Below are 19,540 nucleotides of genomic sequence, written 5' to 3'. Positions count from 1 at the left end.
TTAGACAGCCAGGCCGGGTGATTTTTTTGGCTGCTTAGATGAATTTTTGGAAAAATAACAATGTTCAAAGAACCTGAGCATTAAAGAGCCAGGAGGGACCCTACCCCACTCCCTTGCCAAGCCTTCAACTCTCCTACCACATCTCCAGCCAGTGTGTCTGCTGCCCCTGCTTATACACTGCTCCTGATGGGAAACTCAGCACTTCTAGGGGCACCTGCCATCTTCTGACAGCTTTGGCTTTGCAAAGACTATTCCACTAGCAGAGTTAAGGTCTGCCTCTCTTCTTTCTTTCCTTCATTCCTTTCTTCCTCCGGCCCTCTCTACACATCTCTTGAGTGCCATCTTTATGTCTGATGAGGATACAAAGATGAATTCACATGATCCTTGCCATCGAGGAGCTCACAGTATGATAGGAGAACAGAGGCATAGACGGTCTCAACGCAGAAGGCTTCCTGTAGGAGGTGCTATCTGAGTTGATCCTCAAAGTATGAGCAATTAAGGGTACTAGAAGGGCGTTTCCGGGCCTAGGAAGCAGCATGTGTGGAACATCCTGTCCATTCTGGAAATGACAAATATGCTTCAGTCTGGCCAGGCACAGAGTGGGAGAGATGAGAAGCGAGGCTGGCACGGTCAGCAGGGTCTGATTGCGGAGGGTGTAGAAAGCCAGGCTGAGGAACACGTCACCAGCCCCAGTTCTGTTCTCTGCCACACAGGGTACCAGCAAAACTGCAATTCCCAGGTAGAACCTCTCTTGTCCTTCATGGCATTTTCCTATACTTTCCCTTTGGTGGAGGACCTTTCTTTGGGATCCCTTGTGATCATGGCCCCAGGATGGAGACTGGGCAGGTGGGACAAGGATCCTGAATCCCTAGGCTAGCCCAAATCTAGCTGAGGCCAGGAATTGGGTGACAGAGCATTTAGTGTGAGGAAAATCCGGTAATAGCTCTTCTCTGCAAAGGCAAACTTGCCAGTCGGCACAAGTTTCCATGCTTCATAGACTCTAGATCTTTGACTCTCAGAGCTGGAGGGGTCCTCAGTGGCCCTCTGCAGCTCCCTGCAGCTTGACTCATACACCTTTACCGTCCTTGCCTTTACCGGGCTGCTGGTGCTCAGAACAGCCCAGAGGGAGATTAGGAGACAGGGCCATTCTGATCTGACCCAGAAAACCCCTGGGTCATTTAGTCAGTCGTCCTGAGAGACGGGACCCAGGGCCACCACTAACATGCTGGCTCTCAGTCCTTGATCTTCTCTGCCTGCCTCAAGGTCAAATGTAAAAGCCTTAAGACATGGACACGATGCTCTCAGAGCAACAGGGGCATTTTATGAGGCGAGGCACACAGAATGTGCTGCAAAAAATGTCAGCAGTGGCGGATAGATCATCCAAAGCGTGTGAGTGGCTGTGGATGGGATTATGGTCCCTGGGCCCAGGAAGAGAGAATTCAAGTGCCCCAGCCATGCAGATTTTTGTACATGTGCCTTGGGTCTTCCGCAACATACGTCAGCAAGTTCAGTTCATTTCAAACCCTGGCCAGCGGGTGGTCCTCAGGGACCAGTGAACTTAGGCTGCAGACATCTGTCTCACTCACACTGGCTCTGGCTGTCCCATCAGCACATGTCTACCTGATCAATTGGCCCATCCATCAGCTGCCCACGTGGCTTTCTTTAAACACTCGAGTGCTTGGTGGAGGGAGAGTTTGGGATCTCCCAACCTGCCCAGAGGAGGGATCTGGGGGCATCTGCCTGTGATCACGGGCCTGGACAGAATGACCTTTAAAGTTCCTTCTAAGAACCTAGGATTGGGCTGCCTGTTGCATCTTGATGATGAGTTCCTCTAGGCCAAGGAAGGCGGCTAGATTTGGCCCCAACACAGAGCCTGGCACTGTGTGTGTTTGATAATCACACACTACATTAATTTACCTCTTTGGCCCCGTGCCTGGTACAGATCTGGGCATGTGGTCAGATGCGTGGACTGTTTACCAAATGCTTCATCTTTAATTAACCTCAAGCTCCATCTCAATACATCTCATGCCACACTCTGCCCTGAACAGCGGGAAATCTGGTTTGTGTGTTTCTAATTCCTTTACACTTATCTCATCCAAATAGCACTCTGCACGATGTATTTGATGTCCAGCAGGCCTTCTGAGTCTGCTTTATAAGTCAGCTAAGCCCCTTCCTGCTCAGAAATAGGAAGTCACATTTCTGCCAAGGATAAACGGACTCCAGCCTTGGCTGGGGTCAAGTTCAGTTTACAGTGTGGTACCCATGGGGCTGGCTGGACCCTCTGAAGCAGAGCTCATGGCTCCTGCCAGATCTCAAGTTCAAACACATCCATCTGGGTCAGAGCTAAAAAGAATTCAGCTGCCTGCCAAGATGCCTGTGGGACTTCTGACCATGCAACGAGCTGCCCAGAATTCTACTGTCTCAGAAGGGAGACAGCTGCCAAGCTGGGCACAATGGTCCTGATTCTAATCAGACGCTACCAGGCCTGCCAGGGAAGCCCATGGTGCAGTCATGCTGGGGAGCACTGAGCTGGGAGTCAGCAGACCTGCTCAGCTGTGCAGCCTTGGGGAAATGCCTCACCTCTCTGGGCCTTATTTTTACTCTCACTGTTATTATCTGTCAAACGAGGGGCCCTTTCTGCTCTTGGGTTCCAGGACTCTGTAACTGATGAGCCGCCAGCCCAGTGAGGGTTCAGGGCTGGGAGACAACCAACCTGGGTCGTCTGCCTTCTCATCCACCACCTTGAGGACAGAGGAGCTGGTCAGTTTCTCTGAGCCTCAGTGGCCTGCTTGCCCCCCTTTGTCTGCTCTGCCTTACCAGTCCCATCACAGCTATCCTCCAGCCTCTCTGATTTGGCAGGAAAGCCTCTCATCGGCTTCAAGATGAGACAAGTCGGGACATGGGACACGCGGGAGAGCCTATTGCCAGGGCCCTTTGGCTAGAGGGACCAACATGATTACTGTAGCCAAGTGGTCTCTTTGGCTGGAGTAAGAAGCGTGAGCTGGCCCATTTGGGTGAGACCTGCCTCCCTTGGAGATTCCCTGTGCAAAGAGACCACAACAGACTATGGTCTAGGAGACAAGCATTGCTTTTGAAGCACACTGATCTAGGGCCACGGCCGGGCTGGGTGACGTTGAACAAGTCCCTTTATCTCTTATGGGGGTTCAGTTTCCTCATCTGTGAAACGGGGCCAATTATATCTCACAGAACTGGCGTGAGGATCTGTGATAAAGTGAATGTGCAAAATGCCTGCCACGCTGCAGGCTCTGGACAAATGGCAGCTCTCATTACAAGTATCATTACCATGGGATTCCTAGAGGCCCTGTCTCTAAAACTGCTCTTCAGTGCCCACTCCTGTCCTTCGGCTCAGCTCACTCCACTTGGCCGTGACTTCAACAGCCTCTCCTGTAAGCCAAGCTGGATTAACGATACCAGAACAGGGAGGTCTGGACTCATGGCCCGGATCTCCCGCTTGCTTTGTGACCTGGGGCAACAACCTTACTCTCTCTGGCGAGTTTAACCATCTGTCACATGGGGCTGTGGGACCACTTCCTTCAGCACCAACATCCCTTCCCCCACCCAAGTGCTTTGGCTGGAACACATACCAAGAGGTCTGGAGGGCCAGTTCACAGACACTCAGGGTTGTCAAAATAGCAGCATTCTCTTTCCTAAAGTATCTTCCCAGCCCCAGGATGCACCCAGGGGAAGGAAGGACCGTTAGCGTTCACATCTCTGGCTCCCAAATCCAGCTTCACAAAAGCTAAGCCTGTCTGCCTGCCCCTCCCTCTGAGGTCCCTACAGTAGGAGAAGCCAAACCCGGACGCTGGAGGCTTCCGCCGATCCAGAAGCAAGCCAGTTCAAAGCCACGGTCCCCATGAGGTCGCAGACGTCCTGGCAACCTGGGTTCACCTCCTGGGTTGGCGATGGGGCTAGTTAAAGTGTTATTAACATTGGCCACATAAAAATATTTTTATCAGTAGAATAAATACATTTTCCTTTTTTAATATGGACACATATTTTACAAAACAGCCCCATAGCACTATGGGAAATTAAGATCCTTCTACAAAAAAGAAGATGTAACTCGGGTACAATAAAGCTCTAGTGTTCTAACGGATCCCGTCTGGACTACCCATGAGGTGTCCGGCACCCCTGGAGGTGGTGGCAGGGGCCGTGGGTGTGGCCGCAGACCCTCCCGTCGGTTTCTCTGGCTTCTTTCTCTGCACCTGGCAGGGAGGCGGGCGGCCGAGGTCAGGAGAGCCCAAGGGTGTGCAGCAGGAAGGGGGCTGTGATGCTGGCAGCGATGGCGGGGAGGAGGCCCAGGGCGGGCTGTGAGCGGCTGGGCGCTGAGCTGCTGGCCAGCCCCGGCTCTTCCTGTTGCTGGCGTGGGTCGGAGAGCTGGAAGGGGGGCTTGGCTGTTCCGGAGCTGTGCGTGGTCTGGAAGGGCAGTGGTGGTGGCGAGGCGGTGGTGCTGGAGGGAGAAAAATACGTGGAACGTGGAACAGCCTCTCAGCAGCCTTGTCCTGGGCTGTGGTCTTAGGGTTCAGATCCAACTTTTTATTGAATCTGGTTTTTTCCGCATAAAATGGAGAAGAAACAAAGGGCTCAGACAGGGAAAGTGAGCAGCCCAGAGCCACACAGCCGGCCTCAAGGGTGACCACTCAAGAGTACTGGGTCCCAGGCAGAGAGAAGTGAAGTGTTTCGGAGGAGATCCATCTGGGGTCATGCTGCAGCAGGCAGCCCTCACACCTCTGTATGCAGGTGCCCCTGGCCTCCTGCTGCCCTCCCCTCCCCAGTCTGAAATAAACAGAAAACAAAACAAAACACACAAACAACCGCCCCATCTCACCCTCATTATCATGGCTATCACTTACTGAGCGCCCACTGGGAATCCGCACTTTATAAGTAGCATCTCTGGTCCTCAAAACAAACGTTCAGGGCCTCACCACCCCCTTTCACCAGATGAAGAAACGGAGGCTCAGCGAGGCTCCCTGGGCCAGGTCACAGAGGGAGGGGGGCGGTGCCTCGGGGGGGCGGCGCCTCGGGGGGCGGTGCCTCGGGGGCCTCACTCTGCCTAATCACAGGGAGTGTCAGTGAGGGTGGTCCCTCATGAACTTATAAAAATAGAAGCCAGTTTGGAGGTCATGGGTGAGGTTCTTGGCTCGAGGAAGCCTACGTGAAAGAGAGGGAAGTACCGAGACAGAGAAATAAAAAGATGAAGCGCAGAAGGAATTGGCGGGCCGGGGCCAGCACTTGGTGGCGCCGGGAAGTCGAGGGGAGGGCAGGGGCCGGGACCAGGTTACTGGCTCAGGTCCTGGAGAGAGAGATAGGAAATGATGAACAAAGAGAGGGGCAGAGGGCAGGACAGGGACTGGGGAAGAGAGTTGCCAATGACGGAGGCATAACAAAGAGAGACCAAGGGGGAGAAGGCTCTGGGATGAAGGAAAGGGCTGGACCCCAGAAGCGATGGGCTCACGCCTGCCCTGTGCAGCCCCGGGGGGCAGGAGGCAGAGGGCAGATGCAGGGGGAGGATCCAACAAACCCCATCTCCCCAGAGGGTCAAAGATGGGAGGGGAAGGCCGGGGCAGGGGACACACAGAGGGGCCCCAACCCAGCGTGGAGCTCGGATGGCCTCCTGGAAGAGGTGACAGTGCAGTCAGCCGTGAAGGCTGTGAGTCCAGCTTGCACGTGGCTGAGGGCGCTCCCGGCGGCGTCTGTGCCCAGCACGGGGGACCCCTTAACGTCTAATCCTCATGACAACACTACGAGGCAGGTAAGATGATTATCCCATTTTACTTGTGAAGCAACCAAGGCACAAAGAGGGTAAGTAACTTGCTCCAGGACACACGGCAAGGACAGGATCTGAACCGGGCACCCAGTGGGTGCTCACCAGCAGTTGATGGCGGGGCAGGAAGCTTGCCCCTCCCTGGGCATCTGCAGAGTGGACAGCCTCCTCCACGTGGGACACTGCCTGCTCTCCAGTGCTTACCCTCCCTCCCTGATGGGCCGTTCACTCCCCAGGTCAGCTGGGATCCCCCCACTCCCCGGTCCCACACTGGCCACGTTTCCACATGCTGGGCATGAGGCCCCGACAACTGGCCATATCAGCACGGTGAGCTCTGTAATCATCACCACAGCAGCCCAGCCCCACCTCTGTCCCGGCCGGACCCTCTCACACAGCCTGGTTCAGCCTCGGCGGGGGTGGTGGGCAGGGGATCCCGGGGGTCACAAGCATATCCCTGCCTGCACGGGGTCTGGGACATCTGCTCTGGCACCCGTGTCCGTGTGCCCTCAGAAAAGGAGGGGCTTGTCACTCCCTGCCCTGTCCCTCCCCCTCTGCTCTAGTCCTGGCCATGCTGTGGCCGCAGGAACCCACCACATCCTTGTGTGAGGTCCTTCTCACCCTGGACTCTACAGTTGTGATGTGTGTGTTCCTCTGTCTATGGAAATTCCCAGAGAACTAATCAGGAGAGGAGGGAGCAAATGCTTGTCACACACCATGGGTGGCAGGAAGGTGTTCCTGAACAGAGATTGTGTGGGAAGCACTGGAAGGGAGGGGGCAGACCAGGCAGCTTCGAATGCCCCTTACGACTCCCCCAAATCCGGCACGTTGTACCTCCCACCCCACGCCGGCCTTCAGAGCACCCGAGACCTCTCACATGACCTGCTACGGGCTGACCTCACCTTTCTGGGCTCTCCCAGCACACACCACCATCCCCAGTCACACCTAATGTCCTGCTGCCATTTTCTGACTCACCTTTGAAGGCCTGATTCAATGTCTCCTCACCTGGAGGCCTCTTTGATTTGTCCTCCTGCCCCTAAGGCCACCTGGGAGAGTTGAGGCTCCCACGAAGCCCTGCGCATTTCTCACTGATCACACTGTGTCACTGGCACCTATTTATGCACACGAGGTTTGAATGGGTTTCGTATGTAAGGTGCTTAGAACATTGCCAGGCACACCGGAAGTGCTGTATGGTGTTGGCTATTTTTAGCACTATTATTATGTGTGTGTCCTTGTCTCTCTCACTAAAAGCATCCTCCATCTGTGGAGCACTTCCTGTGTGCCGGCAGACACTGTGCTTGATGCTATACACGTGTCATCTTATCATTATTCCCATTTTCGAGATGGGGAAACTGAGCCTGAAGACGTGCACCAGGCTGTCTGCCTCCCCGGCCCCAGCTGGGCTGTGGTGCCGTCCCTAACTGCGCAGACGGAGAGCACGGGAGTGAAGCATGGTTCTTCCTGCCGAGACCTCGCACACCCGTGGATGGAGGCTTGCCAGGGTCAGAGAGGAGGCCCCCTGTGACCTCAGCCGCTGGAGGGTATTGTGCCCACGCCCAGCAGGACCACTACTGCAGTCCCTTCCCTCCCCTTCTTTTGTAATGAAGGGTTCCTCCCAGCTGCTGCCCCATCTTTCCAGCCCGAGCAGCTGGGAGGCCAGGAAGGCTGGCCTCAGGAGAGGAGGCTGAGCTGCCACTTGGGGGTACCCAGAGAGGGGCCCAGCAGCCCCCGCCGTCAGAAGAAGGACCAAGTGGGAATCATGAAAACTATGTCTCACAAGGCGCCCAAAGGCATTTGCTTTCACACTTTGAAAACCAAAGATGCAAACTCCCCCTTGGAGCCTGAGTGGGGGAATTATTGCTTGGAAGGAGTCCCAGGAAAATGGGGTGAGGTTAGTGGGGTGTGGACAGAAAGCCCCTCCAAATGCCCCCAGCTCTTGGGCCTGCTCTGCTCACAAAGCCCAGTCCAGATCCCAGCCCCACCCCAGGCCCATGCTGGGGAACAGCATCTCATGGCAAAGTGGCCTCGAAGCCAAACCAAACACTCTTGAGTGTTCCCAGGCTCCGCAGACGGCTGGCACCAGGGGCCTAGCGCGCTCGGAGCCGACAGGGCCCCCTGTGTGGGAAGGGGCCCTCCGCCTGGGTGGAAGGCAGAAGCCTGATGTCCCCGTTTGTTGCGTGACTTTGGGCAGGTCCTGCCCTCTAGGCCTCAGTCTCCCCGTGTGTACAACGCAGGAGCAGGATCAGACCCTCGGACTTTAAAATGTTTTCTAGCAGCAGAAGCCAGAAGTGAGATCATAGGCAGAAGCCCAAGGTATAAAGCACAGGAAAGCAGGGCTGGTGCCTGAGATGTGTCAGCTGGCTGCCCCAAGGCTCATCTGTAGGGCTTCCTGGAGTAAGCCCCCAATCCTGGCACTAGAGGGTCTCTAAGAGCCATCAGGGCTGGGTCTGGGGAGTCTTGGAGCTGTGGCTTTCTTGCAATACAAAGGTGGTGGGCTTCTCAGAGGATTCCGAGGAGACAAAGTGGAGATGGAGCTGGGGGCACGAGGGCCTGGCTGACGGGTGGCCCTGCTGGCTGGGGTGAAGCTCGCGATGTGATCCGGCTGAAACTGTCTGGGCAGACCGGTCAGATGCAGGCAGAGACCTAAAGTGACCGGCTTGCCCACAGCTCCCTGTCCTGGTATCTAAGGCGCACACCAGCCTCCAGGCCTTTGGCCACATGGTCTTCTCTGCTGGGAATGCCTTCACTCTCCCCTCACTGGGTCACCCCGACCCTCAGGGCCCCCAGCCCTCCAGCCCTCGCTGGCTGGATTCCTTGCCAGGCACAGGCAGTGGCCGTGACTCCAGGGTTCTTTCGGCTGCACCACAGCAGGGAGCCGTCCCTGTCCCGCCATGACCCAAGACTCTTCCTGCTCTATCCCCACCAGCACTGGACACGGGCTGGGCACCCTGCATGTAGCCAACTCGCTCCTGTTTAACGATGTGCTCACCCAGGGGCTCATTTAAGCCTAATCTGCACTGAAGGCCCAGGAGCCGCTTCCTGCTGGGAGATGGGGCGTGTGGCATCCTAGACCAGACTGAGAGTCAGCCACCAACGCTGGGGACAGCTGTTACTGAGTGTCACAAGTGGTCTGAGGCCAGCTCACCGCTTTATAAGCACCATCTTTTTATTCTAAGCCTCCGAGCAAGTACGAGGAGGGGCTGGGGATTCTGCCTGAATTCATCTGTGCTTTTATCCACTGAGTGACCCTGCTCCCCATTTCTCCTGGGGCCATCATCCTCTAATCAGATGAGGTCCTGGCCTCATGCAGAGACGCTGAGCACCCTGTATGGTACCAGGAGAAAGCCTGGCTGCGCTGGGGGAAAGGTGAGCTGGAGAACCTCAGGGCAGGATGGTAGGTCAGCGGGAGGCGGGCAGAGCCCTCCCAGGGGCCCAGGGGGAGGGGAAACGGTTCTCTTCCCCTCTGCGGGGGCTCGGGCCATCTGCTCAAACCTCTGGAGAAACCGAGGCCCAGGAGGCCAATGACCCCCTGTGCATGTGTGTCCTGCACCCCCGTCCCTGCATGGTGGCACCTACAGGGCTCTGCAGCCACCACATACAGACGCCCACCTCTGCACCCGGCTTCCGGCCGTGCCCGGAGCCCGGGAAACGCTCTCTTCCCTGCATCTGCCCCCTCATGACTGTCCTTCCCGATGGCCCAGTGCTCTGCCCCCTTGTTTATCCAACCCACTGGGGGACTGGGAGAACAGCAGAGCTGGCATGACCCCCAGAGGCCAGTCAAGGCCCTAACTGTGCAAAAGGAGAAACCAAGGATTGTCACAGATCCGACTGATTGGGGCAGTGCCCTGCACACAGTTAGCATGGCAATGGTCTCCTCCCTGGCGTGCCCCCTGGTCACAGCCCTGCTGCCTGCTCCTGGCTCTCAGAGGCGGGGGTTCCCTGAGACCATCCTGCCACTGCTGCACAGCCATCTGCGGACACGTGCCGGGCCCCTTTCACAGGTCCCCATAAATCATCCTGCCACGGGCTGCTGCTTCTCTAAACTTCCTTCGGTGTGTTTACATCTGGGGTAATGAGGGGCGAGGCGAGGCCAGCCTGCTCCAGGTGGCACTTCGGCCCTCTCCCCACTCTCTCCCCTCTTCTCTCACTCATGCGTGCAGTCAACAAACCCTCAGCGAGGCCTCCGGTGACCCAGAGAAGTCCACCCCAGCTCTGGTCCCCAGGGCCTCCCGGCCTAGAAACACAAGCGAGCAACTGCCGTCTGCGGAACTGTGCCAGGACAGGGGCACCCAGGGGATACCCACGGTCGGTGGGGGGAGGCTATGGGATGCAGGGGAGAGAAACACTGGGAACACGCTGTGGGGAGGATGGGGAGAAGGGAGGAGACACTTGCCAGGCGAGGGCAGCAGGGGCGTCTGCGTGGTGCTGGACGAATGTGACCCTCAGCATCAGACAGCCCTGATTCTGTAGGTTCTGACTCCATACCTGACTTGCTGCAAGGTCTTGGGCAAGTTAGCTGACCTCGCTGAGCCTCATTTTCCTCCTTGGTCAAGCGAAGCCTACTTCCTGGACTCTTGACAGGGTTGGGGGATGTGAGGGATGTCAGTGGCTGGCACAGCAGGAGCTCAGCAAGTGTCCACTCACATCCACCCCCCCGCAGAGAGAGAAGCAAGGACAAAGGTGGGGGTGGGCCGTGCATGGTCCACTGCAGGGACAGCATGGCACAGGACGGGGCCCAGGTATCCCGCAGGAGGAGGGCCAGCAGGTGAGGCGGGAAGGAGGCAAAGGCTCTGCATCCAGGCTGAGCAGCAAGAAGTTTACTTGGTGGGGCAGGGCGAGGGAAAGCACTGGGAATCTCAGGCTGAGGAGGGTAATGTGCTGGGACACGGCTAGGAGCCAGAGACCCGTTAGGGCCCCGCCGTAAGATCACAGGTGGAAGATGAGCTGGGAGAGGGGATGGAGAGCAGGGGATGGATCCGGTGGGATTTAGGGGGAAGCAAATGAGAAAACTCTGAACGGAATTAAAGCTCCAAGGAAAATGATATTGTCAGAAGGGCTACAAATGGGCCCCAGGTCTTCCTCCAGAGAGCTCTCCTCTGCTCCCTCTTGGAGAACTGGAAACTTGGGAACACTAGGAGGATGGGTGGGGTGAGACCCAGGAGTGACGGAAGCTGTGCCTTGCACCTGGGCCCCTCTGGGACCTCAGGGCCGGCTTCCCTGCGACGCAGAGAAACTTGCAACAAATAGGCTGCCGGTTGGTGGAAATTTCCTTCTCCAACCCAACCAGATGGAAGAAAGTTATCCAGCCACAATTTACCTGTTGGGACTGAGAAGGGGTTCCCTCTTGCCAAAGAAAAACTGTTTTCTTCTCCTGAAACCAGCTTCTGTGTTTCAGAGAGACGTGTTGTGAAAAGGAAACCGTTTGGAGTCATTTGCCGAAATTTACCTTTCAGACGTGGTTAGAGGCTGGGGTTCCATGGCTGGAGCTGGCAGACCAGCCTCCTTGTCACCCTGTGGGCTGGACCCACTGCTGGCAGGGTCTGGTTGCCCAGCGGGTTGATCGGGGCCCTGGGGGAATGGCCTGATTGGAGTGCTTTATGGGCTGCCAGCACCTCCCTGGCAGCCTGCGATCCTCCCCAGGGCTGAGAAGTGGCTCTTGGTAACTCTGTGCCCTCACTCCTGGTGGGGAGGAAGCAGCCCATGCCGGGCACACGAGCCAACTGTGTCGAGGCCAGTATAGCTACAGCGGTGCCTCCATCTTGGGCAGGCTGGGCTGGTGGGGCCTCTGCAGAAGCACGTTTCCCAGGAACCCAAGTTAGGCGCTTTGAAGCCAACACAGGCCCAGAGGAGGAATGGACTCTTACTTTACTCGCTGGGAGTCTTTTTAAGACAGCGTACACCCTGCACTTTAAGACAGTGGATAGGACTATGTCAACTTTTTGTCTATGACTCAGAGACCTGGCTGAGGGAAGGTCATGAAGGGGGTTCCTGTACGACCCTGGACAAACCCCCATCCCGGGCATTGGTTCACCATCTATAAATGCAGAGCTGGGTCCGCATTTCCCAAAGCTGCTCGGAAGACTCCAGTGCACATCCAGCACATGGCTTCCCAAGCCCCTGTGCCACACATTCCAATACACGAGGTCTGTGGTGGGGCCTGAGGGTATTATTTAACAAGTACCCAAGGTGATTCTTTCTGGGGTTGCTGAGGAAAATCCCAGAAATGAAAATCCCAGATGATGATTTATAGGGTCCACGTGGAGACTCTGAGTCTCCGAGGGCCCAGTGCTGGATCACAATGTCCAGGGCAGGGCTACTGCAGTGGGCAGGACTCTGTCCTTCCCTGACAGTCACTCCCTGGGACATCCTGGGTGCTCTGTTCACCAGATGGGGAGATTTCTGCCCGAAAGTGGGATCAAGGGAGACCACTCTGTGCTGAGCCTGCAGGTGGAGGTTGGAAGACGGCATCTTGGTTACAGCAGGAGCTTTGGTGACAGACAGGCCAAGGGAGTGGTGCAGGCAGACACACAGGCAGAGGACAGACAGGTATCAGTACAGTAGGATGATTTCTGCACCTGCCCATCTCCAGCAAGGTTTTATCACAAATCCCCCAGCCCCTCCCGAGACAGAGCCCATGCCATCATCTGCCATGTCTCTCTTGCACGCAGGATGCCTCTTGCAGCCTCCCTGCCAGTGTGCTGGCTGCTCAGGCCATCCAGGCCCAGAGAGCTCACAGCTTTCTGATTTGGCCGGCCTGTTCCATTTTCTCCTGCTTTTACCTTCTGGCCCACGGGACAAATGGGGTCTGCTTTGCACCCATCATGCATCCAAGAAAGCTAAGGGCAAAGCAGACTTTTGTCCACTGCACCTGAAGGAAGCTTCTATTCCTTCACCTTTAAATGGAGAACACTGAAAAGTCAGGTGTAAGCGTGCTCTACAAACCCCGTAGGATGAACAGGAGGATCCTCTGTGAACAGGGACAAGCCGGTTTCCGATCGAGTACCCACCTGCCACGCTTCCTTAGAGCCGGGCATGCGGATAACAGAGTGTGTCTGGCCCTGGGTGGGTCTCAGGTAGGCTGACCAGAGAGAGGCCCAGCTCCCGGTAGACCTGCCCCTCCCGGCTCACCTGTCCTCGATGCGGACCCAGAGGTCATTGAACTGCCGCGGCCGCTGGTGTTTGTTCTGCCTCTTGTGCCATTTCTTCTGTCGCCCAAACTCCTCCAGCTGGCTGAGGCTGTCGGGGAGCAGGAGGTGCGGGGACAGGGCTGGGTCCTCCTCCTCAGGCAGGGCAGTGGGGGCTGCCGAGGGGACCGCAGGGATGGCAGCAGCTGGGGTCGCTTGGGCGGGACTCGCCGAGGTCCCCTCGGGTGGAGGTGCCGGGGTCCGGGCAACAGGGCTGGAAAGGGGCAACCGCACATGAGGCACGCGTGTTGGGGCGTGTCATTCAGGTGCGACGGGGCACATGATTCAGTGGGAAAGTTGTCACGGCAGGAGAAGATGCCAGGGTGCCCGGCTGAGGGTCACCCAGGAAAACCATCGCCTGGTGTTGCGAGAGAGAGCTTTGGTTCGTTCTTTCATTTATTGATTCAGTAGATATTTATGGAGCATCTACCTGGCACCAGAAACTTTTTAGGTAATGGGTGTTAGTAGCGATCAAAATAGACAAAGCCCCTGCCCTCTTAGCGCTTACTTTCTGAAGTGGGAGACAGAGAGTAAGATGGGCCGGATGTCAGATGGTGATAACTGCTGAGGAGAAGAATAAAGCAGGGGCAGGAGGGAGAGCGTGGGCCGTGGGGGGAGGGGGCGTTGTTGGCAGGGAGGACAGTCTGGTCCCTGTTGGTGACATTTGAGCCCAGACTAGCAGGAGTGAGAGAGTGAGCCCTGGGCAGGTTTCTGGGAGCATATCTGATTTTGGTCAGGGCCTCGTTCATTCAACAAGCTCTGGCTGAGGGACTTGAGGCGAGTTACCCAACTTCCCTGTGCTGTGCCTCAGTCTCCTGCTCTGGAAAATGGGGATATTACAGCTGGTACTTCCTAGCGGCATCACGATAATTTTGTGAGTTAACACAGGCAAAGCACTCAGAATGGTGCCTGGCAGATAGCAGCTGAAACATTTCAGTAATTAACTTCCTTAAATATGAAATATTAACATTGTTGCTGTGCCATTGGTCCAACCATCCACTCATGCATTCAACACTGGTCGCCTGAGCACCTTTTCAGGGGAGGCAGGACAGTGTCGAGCAGGGTAGAACTCAAGGTGGAGGCAGACAGACACGGGTTCACATCCTGGCTCTGTTCACATCCAGGCTATGATGTGACTAAGGGCAGGGACACAAGTGTCCAAGCAACAGCTGGCTATAAATGGAGTTAATACTACTCACTTCATAGGGTTGTCATGAGGATGAAAGAGACGAGGTCTCAACATAGTGCCTGGCACAGAACCGGCCTCTCTTTAATGTCACCCTCGAGCGAACGGAGCTGTCTGCAGCAGGCACTGATGTGCGATTAAGTGTGTGGCGTGGACTCCACATTCCATACAGTGGTTCGCAGACACCCCTCAGCCTGGGAACACCCTCTGCTCCTCTCCCTTTTATTCTCCCCTCTCTGTGGTCCACACGGAATTCCTTCTGGGGGACATCTGACCCTGGGGGAAGTTGGTCCTGGTCCCGAGAATTGTAAAGGCAAGCCGGCGCCCAAGGGAGGCTGTCCCCCGACTCTGCTCCCGCGTGCACGATGGGGTGAGGGGCTTCTCTCTCCTTGAAGGACAGAAGGCCATCAGCTCAGCCTGTCCTCCTCCAGCCCCCACGGCAACCCCAGATTCCCAGGGTCCAGGAGATGCCGCAGCTGCTGGGGAGATAATTCAAAACAGGCAGACAAAAAGACGGATCCAGGAAGCACCTGTGGCTGATGATGGCTTTTATTGTTGGGGCCTCCTCGGCAACCCCGCCCCCCCACCCCACCCACAGGACTTCAGCCTGCACTCGGAGACCCAGGCTGAGAGCGGAGCCTGCGGGGAGTGGGGGGATACCTGTTCTAATGCCTGGGCTCTGAGATGAATAGGAGCCGAGGCAGCCTCGCCGGCCTGCCCGCCCCCTGTGCTGTCCGGACCCACACAATGAGCTTTGAGGTGGAGGTCCTTGGGGCTGTGAGGAGGAGCTTGAGGAAGGCCTTGTCCCCGAGGCCACCTTGGGTCCCTCATCCCTCCAGATCACGCCTACCCTTGGCCCAGTACAGACTGATCTGTGCTGGGCTCCAATGGTCAGGAACAGCAGTCTGGTCAGGCTGACTCAGAAGATGAAAAGTGGGAGGAGTCCGAGGTGAGAGCGTTTATAAGTTCCTCCAGAAGTGCCATAGAGACGGGGGAGGGCATCAGCCTGGAGCTGGGAGACCAGAGGCTCAAGGCCCCAGGCCTCATCTTTGCAGAGTGAAGAGCAAGGCTGCAATCATTTCTGAGCACTCCCACCCCTGAGCCTCGCCCCCAGCCCCTGAGAAAGTACAGGTTGTGGTGAGGACCTTAGGAAGGCCCTAGAACTAGACTGCCATTAACACGAGCTGTGTGTCTTTCTGCAAGTGGCTTCACCTCCCTGGGCCTCAGGTTCCTCAATTTTAAGGTGGGGATACTCATAGTTCCTGCCTCACGGGGTTGTTGTGAGGGTTTCATGAGTTAAAAGCGCTTAGAGCCCAACACACAGTGAACAGTCAATAAACATTAGCTATGATTATTCAAGCTTCTTTCGGACTCTGGATCTTATAACATCATGGACAGGGGCCGAAATCACACTCTGGCTATCCCTGTGAGGAAGGTTCCTGCACAGGTTGGTGCACAAGTTGCATGCAAGCCCCGGGTTTCAGGATTCTGTTGTTGTCTTCTAGGGCTGCCCAGCACATGCTGACACCTCTTGGTGCCCGGCCTGGTGCTGGCGCTGTGGACCACAGGTGAACCCAGCTGGCCTCTGCCCTCAGGCAGCTTCCAGGCTGAGGGGGACAGAAAACCCACACAGGAAGAGAGGATGGCCACGGCGTGCACGATATGGCTCTTTGGGCGGAGCGAGTGCGCCCTGGCAAGAAAGTCAGGTGAGGGAATTGCTGCCAAGAGGCAGCAATGAGAAGGTGTGGTCAGAGGAAGGTGAGGACCAGGTGTGGGCAGGGCTGGGACACAGGGAAGAGGCCTGGCCAGGGCTCGTCCTAAGCATGGCCCCGTCTCGATTCAGGGCCTGGGCATCCACCAGGTCCTCTAGGCAGCACCCCTGGAGTCCTACACCCCACCGATCGCCAGTCTCTAAATCTTGAACATCTCTCAAAACTTAACGCTCCTCCCATTCCCACCTTCACTGCTTTCCCACCCCCCTGACCTCCTGCCACTCTTGCACACCAACCTCCCTCCCGGTCTCCCCACCTCCAGCCTAGCCCCCACTCTTGGGTGCCTAGCGAAGGCCAGTCGCTAGGAGGCCCCATCTCACCAGAGGCTCCTTCAAGACTCTGCCCTGCAGGCCTGAGCGGGAAGGCAGGGTGCAGCCTGCCATACAGCACGTGGTCAGCAGGGCCCGTGGACCAGCAACAGGGGGCCAGCACGTCCCACGCCCCCAGATGTCCCAGCTGCTTACCTGTGGATGGTCTGTCCTGCGGGCGTGTGCTCCACCTCCAGCCCTGCCTGCCGAAGGACGTCGATGACTGTGTTGTTCCCCAGAAAGTGACCTGGAACACAAGAGACAAAGTGGGCTCAGCCACATAGCAGGTCATCAGCAACCGGGGACAGCCTCAGGCCAACGACCTACACCAAAGTCAAGGGCAGGCCTCCCTGAAAGGTAGTATGGTGTGGCTGGAAGATGGGCCGGCGCCACCCTGCCTGGGTCCAAATCCTGGCTCTGCTGCTCATTGGTTGTACCACCCTGTGCCTCAGTTTTCCCATCTGTAAAGTGGGAATGACTGTATTAGCGGTCTCTAGGGCTGTTGTGGGGACTCCGGGAACAGTGGCTGGCATGCAGCAAAGGCTCACGGTGTTTATTTACTGTTGGCGTCACTGTGCCCCACACCATCAAGCTGACCCCAGCCCTGGACTGTCCAGAGGCAGGGACAACCTCCACTAGTCAGACAAGGTCCAGCTCTGAGGTCTATGGCTCATCTTTGTCAGTTCCACCAGCAACTTGAGGCTCCCTGCCTTAGCATGGGAATGGGGTTCAGTGTGGGCATGTCTGTCTCCTCACCAGGCTCCATGGGGCAGAGACCGCATGGCTACTGCCCCACACGTGCTCAGTATGTGTTGGCTGGATCTCAGACTTTGAAGATTCATTTATTCACCATCTATCCAACATTTATGGATCACACACTTGACCCGGGCCCTGGGGCGGGCCCTGAGGACTCAGTGAGGTGTAAGATTCTGGGGAAGGAGTAATAGAACCCTGTGTGGGGCGCGGAGGGGGCTGGTCTCCATCCCACGCTCCACCACTAACCATTCATTCAACAGACATTTATGATGCGTTTGCTCTGCGGCCAGCCCTGGGCTAGACATGGAGAATATAGAAATGAATCATTTGGTCCACAGCCCCAGATGAGACCAGGCACGCCCTCTGGCTGGACGCAGGCTCGAGGTCTGAGAACACGGTGGAGGCTCTCCCAGGCTCCGGTTAGGGAGACTCCTCGTGAGGCCAGTCTCTGTTGGGAGTCAGCCCCGGGCAAGCCCCTCCTCCTCGCTGGGCCTCAGTCTCCCCACTTGTTCAATGTGGGCAGAGAGGTGGTGGCCCCTGTGCCCTCCCAGCCCGTGTCCTTCCCTGCAGCCCCACTCCCATGAGCAGTTCGCTCCCCTCCTGCTCACCATTCATCCCAGAACCCGGGGGGAAATTCCTGCACTATTATTCTAATTGCCTGTGACGGGTGGTGACAGGTGGGAAGCTGGAAGGTCAGCATGTTGACAGCCCCAGGGAGGTGGACGAGCTTTTGGGGAGTGGAGAGGCTCCAGCGCAGAGGAAGTGAGGCTGGGAGTGCACAGCGGCTGGAACAGGGCGGTGAACCCCACAGCCCGCTGCCGCCCAGCCCTGCACACCTCTGGGCTGGTTTCAAGACTCCCCAGCAAGTCCCCCACCCAACAGTCTCTCTCTCGGTGGCCTGCCACAGTCCCTGAAATCCCACCTCTGGATCACTGCAAAAAAAAATCACAGGTCTGGGAACGAGAGACTTGGACTGGAACCCACCACACTCGCTCTGAGACCTTGGGCAAACCCATTAGGCCTGTACGCTCTTGGTGTCTCTCTGTGTACAGGGAGGGATTGCGCTGCACCATGGGCTCCCCTCGCTCTCACATTCATGGGGAAGGCATTAGTTTGACTCCAGAGACCCTTAGGAAATTGTACTCTCCCTCCTCCTCGCCCTCCTTTTCTCTACCTATTTATTGCATTTATCTGACGAACACGGATTGAGTGCATATCCAGTGCTGGCTGGTGATGAACGGGCAGGGGCTTGTTCTAGGCACTCACGGTCTTGAGAATCAAGGTCTTTTGATCCAGGGTAAGTACTATGCCTAGGGAAGCACACAAGGTGGTGAGCGTGCACAGGAGGCCTCTAATCTAACCTGGGGGCAGGGTAGACTTCCTGGAGGAGGCATCCCTAGCTGAGGTATGGGATCAGAGTTAACTAGGTGAGGATGAGAATGGGGTGGCACAGGGTGGGGTGGGGCGTGTTCCAGGTGGGGGGAACAGCATGTGCAAAAACTGTGAGGTCAGTGAGGCTCACCTGGGAAGCCAGCTGCAGAAGACACACGGACAACGCCCTCGCAGCTCTGGCCCTGACCCAGTGCTGTAGGGGACGGAAGACCTAGTCTTCTGCCAAGGCTCTGAGTCTCCCGTACGTGATCCTGAGCAGTCAGCTGCCCTGCTGCCAGCCTCAGTTTCCCTGTGTGTCAAATGGGCCTGGATCCCCGTGGCCGCCTCCTTGGGGAGGCTGTAAGGTCCTAACGAGGCAGGAGGAGTGAACCTCCTTTGGAAAAGCCCAGCATGCACACTTGAGTGAGGGGCTGAGCCATCCCTGGCTGTGGCCACGGAGTCGACCCCACTCTGGCCTGCCCCCCGAACGTGATCAGGCTGGAACTGGGCGTGGTGGCCTCCAGCGCACAGGCTGCGGGAACTCCCTGCCCACAGCTCTTGGAATGCACTCCTGGCAGCAAAGCAATTCCTTCCCTGCCTCCATGGAGACCCACTTAAAGACAGGGGCCTCCAGGCCCAGCAGTGGTCCGCGCAGAAGATTTCAAGAGCCGTAGGGAAAACAGGCCACCTCAGGCTATACCGGAGTAGCATGAATATTTACTGATGGCCGTGTGGCCGCTCTAAAAAGAGCATTCCTGGCGCTGGCAGAGGGGGCATTCGGAGGAGCCCAAGCCTTACAGGATGCTGGCCGGACCCTGAGCACTGCCTGGCAACGTTTCAGGGTCTGGTCTGTACCCTGCCCGTTCCCTCAACCTCAGTGGTTCCAGGCCCTTACTGTGTATTTTAAGACCCTAAACAGAAGACTTTAGATACTTGGAGAAATGAGAAGCAATCAGCAATGATTTTTCCAAATTCCTATCCCCTCCTTCTCTAAGCCACACTGGCCTTCACCTGCTTCCCTCCAGGGTGGGGAGGTGTCCGCCCCCTGCCAGGGGCAGCTCCTGCAGGAGGGGTTCCTGCCCCAGGACTGTCCAGAGCAAGCCCTCACTCCCGAGACCGGGTTCCCGTCGTGAGCCCCTCTTCGCCCTCTTTGGGGCTTGTTTTCCTCAGGACCCCACGACACT

The 19,540-nt window shown here is 56.9% G+C and overlaps 1 protein-coding gene across 1 annotated transcript; it reads right to left on the bottom strand.

The window, feature by feature from the left end:
• Positions 1-3,870: 3,870 nt before the first annotated feature.
• Positions 3,871-16,476, bottom strand: LOC102980264 (metalloprotease TIKI2; the record flags this gene model as incomplete). Its single annotated transcript, XM_028486518.2, has 3 exons — positions 3,871-4,468; positions 12,908-13,177; positions 16,386-16,476. Coding segments are annotated over 3 exons (581 nt in total), but the record flags the coding sequence as incomplete, so codon positions are not given.
• Between the last annotated feature and the right edge of the window lie 3,064 nt (positions 16,477-19,540).

Source organism: Physeter macrocephalus, unplaced genomic scaffold (genome assembly GCF_002837175.3).
Source record: "Physeter macrocephalus isolate SW-GA unplaced genomic scaffold, ASM283717v5 random_1372, whole genome shotgun sequence".
NCBI lineage: Eukaryota > Metazoa > Chordata > Mammalia > Artiodactyla > Physeteridae > Physeter > Physeter macrocephalus.
This window is presented reverse-complemented; position numbering and strand designations above follow the sequence as displayed.